General features: G+C 52.5%; 1 protein-coding gene across 1 annotated transcript; it reads left to right on the forward strand.

Moving 5' to 3' along the window:
- Positions 1-4,302: 4,302 nt before the first annotated feature.
- On the forward strand, positions 4,303-5,418 carry LOC128945781 (putative P2Y purinoceptor 10). Its single transcript, XM_054289639.1, has one exon. The coding sequence runs from the start codon at positions 4,303-4,305 to the stop codon at positions 5,416-5,418; it is 1,116 nt and encodes a 371-aa protein (XP_054145614.1).
- The last annotated feature ends 3,877 nt before the right edge of the window (positions 5,419-9,295 follow it).

Consider the following 9,295-nt stretch of genomic DNA (forward strand, 5'->3'; position numbering starts at 1 on the left):
AATTACTCTCAGATTCTGTGATTTCTGGACACAAGGAGACCTGGCAGCTGAGTGGGTGCCACAGCTCTGGTGCACTCCTGACCCCGACCCCTGAGCTGCTAACAAGTTTATAAGATCTTCCTCCTTTCATTTCTCTTCCACAGTTCTGTTCACATTAATTTTGTGAGGTTGCACAACCATTTACAAAAAATAGGGTAGGAATATTTCTATTTTTATGTTACCTCCAGGAAGGGAAAGTTGCCAACAGCCAAATTATCTGTACAAACCCTGGGCTGTGAGCTGTGACCCTGGATATCAAGTAAAACTGCTTAGCTGGAAAAGAGGCAGCTCAGAAGTCACACCATGAAGTCACACCACTTCTTCAGCCCTGCAGAAAGGAAGTCATGCTCAGCAGGCAGAAAAATAGCTAAAAACGCTCTATATGCGCATATATATATAGGAAGGGAATTAAAGGAATTAAAGAATAAGGTTGGGAATGATGCATGTTATGGGTTTTTTAAACAACAGTATTTTGGGGGAAATCTCCACCTTAAACCATCACATTATGTCAGGAATAAAGCCCAAACCCTCCAGCTTTAGCCTGCAGCCTTGACAGTCTGAGGCTAACCAACCTTCCAAGAAAATGAGGGAAAATTACTCCCTTCCAGTAACTCACACTGGCAGAGCGCTCGGTTTTCCTTCAGCGAGCACTTATTGGGAGGCTGCTCCTGTATTTTACAGCTCTTCCCGGGCAAAGTGACCGTGGAGAGGAGCAGGAGCACCCGGAGGGAAGGGCACCATCCCCTCCCACAGCCCCTGTGCCCAGCGGGGACACAAACCCGAGGTGTCCATCCCAGGGCACTGTCACCAAACGACGTCATCGCCTTCCCAGCGGCTTTAACGTCATTAGCTGCACACGTTTGGTGTGGAGAAGAGAAACAAAATACAGGATTTCCTGTTCTGCAGCCACCGGACCGGGCTGCAGATGCCGGCAAGATTCCAGCGCTCCGAAACCATGTGGAAGTGGAACGAGGAGGCGCTGGGATCGCTGAGAGAAGCAGTGGGAAATAAAAGCAGGACGCTGGCTGCTCCTGCTCCCTAGCACGGCTATGACCCCCCCGGAGCATGGGAAGCACTGCAAGGTGAGTGGCGTTTCTGCTCTTTGCTTCACAAGGCTGAAACTGGCGCAGTTTTAGCAACTTCATCATTTCTCTGTAGTTCTTCAAGAGATGGTTATCTGGCAGGAGCTGGTGCAACATTCTCAGCCGCTTCTGCTGTGCCCACAAATTGGTCTCCAAGGGTGGGTGAAGGGAGTCGGTGCCTGGGACAGGCTGTGGTGTGGGGGAGGACGTGGGGAGAGGCTGTTTTAGCCAAAAAAACCTCAGTTTTGTCCTCACTGACAGAGGCTGCCATCAGCGACCAGCTCTATTTACGCATTTCCTATTAGTGCCTAGATTAAACAAACAAAATTATTGCCTACAACCCCAGAGCCAGAAAACTCCACTACTTAAACCAAGACCTCATTTTAAGCCATAAGTGGATTTATTATTATTTTTAAACTTTTTTTTCCCAAGGCTGCTTTTCCCTCCAGCATCCCAGCGCTGAAGGGAGGCAGCTCTGCCCCCATCCCCCGGCTCGGAGGGCTCTCCCCAGCCATGCCTGCAGTTCAGCTTTAGCTTGGCTTGTCCGAGCAGCCCATGGAAAAGATGAGGGCGAGTTTGCCAATGGATGGGGAGCAGCAAACGCAGGAACACCCCGGTGGTGTGGGGGTGGGTGGGGCCCGGGCTGATTCACAGGAGCCGGGCGGTTTCCAGCCACATTCGCCTCCAGGAACGCTCCAAAAATCAGCCCCGGGTGCTCTGAGAGCCGCCTCGGCCTCCTAATTAATTGCAGCTATTTGATGTTTAATGAATGGCGGGGCTGCATCCACAGTCAGTGCTCTGGCTCCTCGGGCACTGATATTGGGCTCCCTCGTGGAATTTCAGCTGATTAAAACTCAGCCTTGCCAAAAAAACCACTCCCTGCTCCTGCCTGTGTTTAAATCCATGCATGGATGAAATGGGAAAATAATCAAAGAACGGCAGGAATATTTTATAGAAGATTTATAAAGGCACTGAACCAAACCCCCGACAGAGCCCACAGGAGCATCTGTGTCCTGACACCCCCAGCAAGGCAGGGGGAAGCTGGAGGGATGTGGGGCAAAGGGAAAACTGGAAAACAATAAAAAATGTACAACTCCACCTTCCCAGGAATTGTTGTGGTGAACAAGCCTGGCCTGACCCCCGCCCAGGGTGGAGATCTCTGCTGCTTTCCTGCCAGTGCCCTCCAAAGCTGTGTGGGGTACCAGGAGTGCCAGCCAGCCCTCCTGCCAGGAACAGGCACTCCTGTGCTCCCAGGAAAAGTCAAAAACGTGGAGAAAAGCAGCAGGGAGGCTCCCCATGGAAGATGCGTAGGATTTGGGCTGAGCTGTGTGGCAGGGACACCTGTGATTCCTTCCATGAGCCCACACCAGGTGCCACCTCTGTCACTGGACAGCTGTGCCAGGAGATGGGAACAGCTGCATCCCCACGCTCCCTGGCAGTATCCCCTCTCTATTTTCTGCAGGGATGTGAAGACAAGTCCTGCCACCCCTTTGCCTGGGTTAAACAGACTGAGTGCCAAGGGCACAAGTCCCTGATGGGTTTTTGGGCAGGTGAGGGGCACAGGGATCCTGCAGGGAGTAAGGAGCTGTTTCCCAGTATTCCCTCAGCACAGATGCCGACTCTCCCCTGCCTTTCCCAACTCAGTGGGGCAATCACAAAGCTCTGGCACAGTCAGCAACTGAGAGGTGCCCTCACTCAGCAGCCACCGTTCCACTGGAAAAACAAGGAAAAGCAGGAAGGCAGACTGGGAAAGGCTCAGTTTGGAAAGCAGGGTGGGAGCACTGGCTCTGCTGACATCAGAGGTGAGGCTGAGGGGCAGCCAGCCCAGAGGCCAGGGCTGTATTTTAGATATTTATCTGCACATAAAAATATAAAATATCTAAAATTATGATTTCCTCCTGATCCTGAAAACATGGTAACCCCACCAAAGAGCTGCCCAGGTGAGGAAGAGCAGGATGGAGGAGACTTCATCCGATACCTTGAAGCATTGGGATGAATTCGCTCCTGGAAATCCATCCCTGTGACAAACACCAGGGTCTGGGAAACAACACTGTGGCTGCTTCTTAATTAATTACTGCTGATGAGGGGCTGGGTGACAGTGACAGGAGGTGCTGAGGGCTCTGCCAGCCCCAGCTCCAGGCAGGGAAGGGCAGGGCAGGCTACCCACCTCTCACAGGTTCCATTTCCAAGGGAAAAATGCCACTGTTTGTTCCAGATGATGCTGCAGCCCCTGCGTTTGTATTCTGCTGCTGCCAAATCCCTTCTTCCCAAAAGAACGGATTCTTTCCCATGGGATCTGCTCATGAACAGCAAAATCCATCCTCTCCAGAGAGCAGCAGGAACACCTGAACTCCCCATGACCAGCTAATAAATCCCCTCAGCGCTGGGTGAGCTGGGATGGGTAAATGGAGGAGAAGAATTTCTACTTTAACTAGAAAGGAGTTGTATTTATCTCCCTGCATGTCCTGAGCAGTTGCTGAAGGATAATTCCTGCTGCTGAGAGATAATTCCTGCTGCTCCAGCACGATGCCTGCACAATGTGCCGGGAGTGCTGGAATTGAGTTAGCAGGACCAGCAGAGCAACTGGCGTGTGTTCGGCCAGTTATTAACTTATAAATCCACCCTTAACTCTGGAGCCAGAGCTGATGGATCTGTCTGCAGCTCTCCCCTGGCCTCAGCTGCCTGGGGATGTTAATTATTGCCTTTGCTGCCGATTCACATTAGATCCCTGCATGGATCCGCAAAGACAGTGCCTAAATCCATTTCAAATCCCTATTTATTTACAGTCCAGCTGAAATTGCTTGTAGATGTAGAGCACCAATTTGACAGAGTGTGATGGGAAACGTGATAAAATAAAAGTGGTTCTGAAAAACCCTGGGAGCTGCAGAAGCTCTCTGGCAATCAAGAGATGGATGTTACAGAGCTCAGGGTATTCACTGTAATTGGGGCATCTCACGAGATCCCGCAGAGCACCTCTGCAGGGAGAGGGTGGAGGATGCCTGGAATCCCTCCCTGGGAGTGGGGTCACCCTTCCCCACACACACTGACTTGCACACAACTGACTCTTCTATCCTAAAGCACTCTTACTCCATGGAGAGATTTTGGCTTTACAGCATCTTTTTACCCACTCCAGGACCCCTTCCCCTGCTGTGACTGCCCCATGAGCAGAGACCCAGCCAGGATGGAGAGCAACATGTCCTCCAGGAACTGTTCTGACCCCCAGATGTCCTTCCAGTCCACCCTCTACGCCACCACCTACACCCTCATCTTCATCCCGGGGCTCCTGGCCAACAGCGCTGCCCTGTGGGTCCTGTGCCGGTTCCTCAGCAGGAAGAGCAAAGCCGTCATCTTCATGATCAACCTGGCTGTGGCTGACCTGGCCCACGTCCTCTCGCTGCCCCTGCGCACCTACTACTACATCAACCACACCTGGCCCTTCGGGAGCTTCCTGTGCCAGGTGTGCTTCTACCTGAAGTACCTCAACATGTACGCCAGCATCTGCTTCCTCAGCTGCATCAGCATCCAGCGGTACCTGTTCCTGCTGCACCCCTTCCGAGCCAAGGGCTGGAAGCGCCGCTACAACGTGGCCATCAGCGCCCTGGTCTGGCTCTTGGTGGGGGCTGCCTGCCTGCCCCTCATCATCGTCAGGAGCCCAGCCCTGTCCAACTCCATCAACAGCTGCTTCTCAGACCTGGGCGTGAAGCAGCTCAGCCCCGGGGCCGCCATCGCGCTGGTGACAGTGGCGGAGCTGTTTGGCTTCGTCATCCCCTTCGGCACCATCGCCTGGTGCACGTGGAGGATGTGGCATTCCCTGCGGGAGGGCCCCACGGCGCTGCAGGACGCTGGAGAGAAACGGAAGGCCCTGAGGATGGTCCTCATGTGTGCCGCCGTCTTCTTCATCTGCTTCACCCCCTACCACATCAACTTCCCCTTCTTCATGATGGTGATCGAGAACGTCATCCGGGACTGCGCCCTGCACCGCAGCACGCTGCGCTTCCACCCCATCTCCCTGTGCCTGGCCAGCCTCAACTGCTGCCTGGACCCCGTCCTCTACTACTTCATGACCTCCGAGTTCCAGGCGCAGCTGCTGCGCCACGGCTGCGTGGCCCTGAGGACGCGGCTCCCGCCCCGCCGCAGCAGCGCCTCCGGCACCGACACCGCCCACGACATCCGCGTCAGGAAGAGGAATCTCCCCCGCCTCAAGTTCTGGTCTCTTCCCAAGTTCTTTGGCCAGATAAACAGCATGGACATCCCCACTGTGCCCCCCGATGAGCTGCTGCTGGAGTCCATCTCGTGAGAGCCCTGTCCATGCAGGGGCCTCTCAGAGCTGCAGGGAGGACTGCTCTGCTCTCCAAATCCGTCTGGAATTGTCCCTGTGTGACATAGGTGGCAGGACCTGATCCATGAGGACGTTGTGGTGCCAAAAGATTTGCTGGTAGTGCTATTGCTGCTGGGGACTGTTGGCTTCCATCCCCTCAAAAGCCATTGTTGATGCCAGTGGCTGAACTGCAGTGGGTTCAGGTGCCTCATTTCGGGTGTTTCAGTGCTTCTGCAGATTTGCCATTTTGGGAATCCTTCTGAACCCTGAGCTATGAGTGAGAGGCTCAGCCTTGGCACAGCTCTGGGGATTTCAGCCCTGATCCTGGGTACCTACAGCCACCATGACCTGGAGCATCCACCACGCTCACACTGGGCTCTGCATCAGGACAGTTCATCATCTCCATGTAAACTGAACCTTTTCCACTATCAAAATCCATCACCTGGGTCCAATGCAGCCTAATCTGAACTGCAAGACTGTAACCAAGCAGAGTATTAACCTATATCACATCAATGTTATAAGAGAGGGCTCAACAAACTAGGCTTAGCTCACACTGCTGGAAAAGGCACCCAGAGCTGAGCAGAAGGATCCACCTGGCTCCTGGGAGCTGCAGGTGCTTGGCTGATTATGGGAGATCAATATCTGGAAGACAAACTATGATAGATATGCCACAAGCAAAGAGGGAGCTGTGACACCTCCCAGGGCACATGAACTCAGAGCTCTAGTGTGAGCTGCAAAAACAGGGACTTGTCATTGGTGTCTCTTGTGTTGTTCTTGGGAGTCTTGTGTTGTTTGTCATGTTGCTGACGTGTGTGGTTGCACATGAAGATGTTATCCAAACTTTCAGTTTTGTTTGACCACCAAAAACCATCCCAACCTTCAGTGGGTACTGAGAAAATTTACAAAACTGACTCCAGTACGCCCTGAAAGCTTCAAACTCTGGAAATAAAATGATCCCAATGGGTATTCAAGCTTCAGGAGTATTGTTTTAAGTGCTTGGAATATTCTCATTATGCTCCACATCTCCTCTCAGAGCAGCGACACAATTTGGGAGGGACACCCAAGTCTGGGGCTCAGAGAAGCCTTGAAGAGTGGCCAGTGCAGAGGTTCTGAGGTCTCCTCCTCTCAGAAAACCCTCAGGAAATTTTTTAAGTAAACAGGCAGGGAGGGATTGATAGAAAACAGCTTTTCCCATGATTGGATGCACATTTCCACCCCATGCAGCGTTTCTGGGAAGCACAGAATGGGTGCTGATGAGGGAGACCAGATGGGAGATCCAGACAAAGTGGAGGAATTTGCTTTGGTACTTAAAGTGTGCCAAAGACAGGCAGAAAACTCCAGGAGCAGGCAGAAAAGCCGCTACCCTGGGGCTCATTCTGTCCCAAATCTCCTCCTCCTCTCACAAAAAACATAAATAACAAAAGGCCATGTTTTCCTTGTTTGCTTGGGGGGGAAAAAAAGAGCTTTCAGGGCTGGAAAAATGCTGTTTCAGATGGCCCAAACCCAGCAGAGAGTGGAGGCAAAACAGGAAATCCAATAAAACCTCACCGATGCCGGGACTGGCTCAGGGCAGCTCCCGCAGACAGGACAAGCCACACCAGCAGGATCTTCACCAGCACTGTGGCTTTTCCCGGGTGTTTTGGGAATGGCACAACCCTGAGGAGCTGGGCTGGACATCCAGGTGGCCCTGAATGACCATAGACAGGTTATTTATAAGCCCCCATGAGCAACAGCAAATCCTGGATTGCGGCTCCAACTTTACTGGCAGCAGCAGCTCCAGGTTTCCCAGGAGCTCCAGTTCCCACTGGGACTTTGCCAGTTTGTTTTCAGATTGCTTTTCTGACATTTCTGCAACACAGCTTGCCCCTTCCAAACAGAGAACAGGAAAGAGCAAACCCAAAACTCTCCCTAATGTCACATGGAGACTCAAGAGCAAACCCTCCCTCAAGCAGCAGAAAAATCCCTTGCAGGGTGGGACACCCTGGGTATTAAGGATTTTGCTGGGTTTTCTGTGAATCAATCCCTGAAGGAACATCCTTTTCCAGTACAAACTGGTGCTTCCTGCTCTTCCAATGCCTGCCAGGCTCCTGCTTTATCAGTTGTAGGTTTATCATGGAATGGATTGGGTTGGGAGGGAGCTTAAAGCTCATCCCACCCCTGCCATGGCAGGGACACCTTCCACTATCCCAGGTTGCTCCAAGCCCCATCCAACATGGCCTTGGACATTTGCAAGGATCCAGGGGCAGGCACAGCTGCTCTGAGCACCCTGTGCCAGGGCCTCCCCACCCTCACAGGGAAGAATTTTTTTCCCAAAATCACATCAAAACCTACACTTACATATCCCTAAAATTATGCAGTACTTGGGAGTATCCAAGCTGTCCCTTGCACAGCACTTTTTAGAGCCCCACAGGGAGGGAGGGGAGCTGCTTTTCTCCTTGCTAAAAATACCTTTATCCTCCCTCCATGACTACATGCTCCCATCCAGCCCCAAAGTGACTTTGCCTCTGGAAAACCACTCAGCCTCTGTGGAGCCCTCACAATCGAGCCTCCTCTGACTTTTGGCACCACTGCTGGCAAGGGGCAGCTTCTCCACCCACCCACCTCGAGCTGGAGAGGGGAAGTGCTGTCCCTGGCAAGGGAACAAACGCCAACAGCTCCAACCCTCAGCACAAATCCAACACACTCAAGGAGAATTTTGCTGCTTCAAACCCAGGCGAGCCAGGGAGTGGTTCTCCAAGCCAGGGAGCTGTTTTACAGACAGCCATGATTTCATCAGACCCACATCCAATTTTTGATTCGTGTTCTCAGCCAGCAACACCCTGCAAAGCCCAAGTTTGGGGTGTGGTGGGACAGCACCGTGTGACAGCCCCAGGTGTGTCCATCACCCCTCCCATGCTCCAGGGTCCTGTTCAGGGCACGGGGGAGAGGATTTGGGAATTCTGCGTGGATGCCATGGCAGCGCTCAGCACTGGGAGGGCGCTCAGCATTCCAGGGAGCAGCCAAAGCCTCATCCCGGCACAGCCAGCACATCCTTTATCCTTCCCGGCAGACTCTGCCACGCCATCGCCCAGCCCTGCTCCTCTTGCAGGGAATTTTTTGTTTTTCAAGAGAATTCCCTGCAGCGGGCACACAGGGCAGGGAAACCCAGCAGTTTTAGCCCTCAGCCTGGTGTCAGCAGCACGGCTGCATCCCTGGCTCCACGTGAGCCCTGCTGATGCTGGGAGCTGCGTCCATGGAGCTGTGTCTGCTCCCCCTTTCCAGACACGCTCCTTTCCCCTGGGACAGCCCCAGCCGTGTGCAGAGCAGACACACAACCTCTTCCCAGGAATTATTGCTATTAAAGACAGGCAGGGCAGATCAGAAAGACCTCAGCTGGTTCTCTCTGAGGAGCTCCTGCAAGGTCGTGAAGCACAAGCTGAGAGAAACTGAGAACTTCCAATTCTTGTAAGATACAAATGTAAGTAAAGAAAAAACGTATAATCAATACAAGAGAAAAATACAATTTTAAAATTTTACTTTATGCTGTAAGATAATTACTTTGTGATTTGATGCCCAGCTCCAAGACCTCCTGATTTTTGTTGGCCTCAAGTGCAGCAGGATTGGAAGGTTCAGCCAGGGATTTTCCTGGCACAGCAGAACTCAGAGTCTGGCACTTGCCTTCTGGTAAAGGCACCCTCAATTCCCACCCCACAGCCCAAGAAGGCTCCTGGAGTGATGGGAAATGGGATGGATGCTGGTGACAATGCACAAAGAGTATGGCACCAGCAAAACAGGATTTGGGGTGCCCTGCAAGGTGGTTTTGAAATAAAACCTCCCTCAGTGTTTGTTGTTTTGAGACAAAACCTCCCTACATCCA

The sequence above is a fragment of the Melozone crissalis genome, unplaced genomic scaffold (assembly GCF_028551555.1).
Source record: "Melozone crissalis strain CALT ecotype California unplaced genomic scaffold, PUWL_Pcris_2 ptg000068l_1, whole genome shotgun sequence".
Lineage (NCBI taxonomy): Eukaryota > Metazoa > Chordata > Aves > Passeriformes > Passerellidae > Melozone > Melozone crissalis.

Coding starts and splice junctions, on each gene's coding strand:
- LOC128945781 (XM_054289639.1), top strand. CDS start 4,303: ATGGAGAGCAACATGTCCTCCAGGAACTGTTCTGACCCCCAGATGTCC.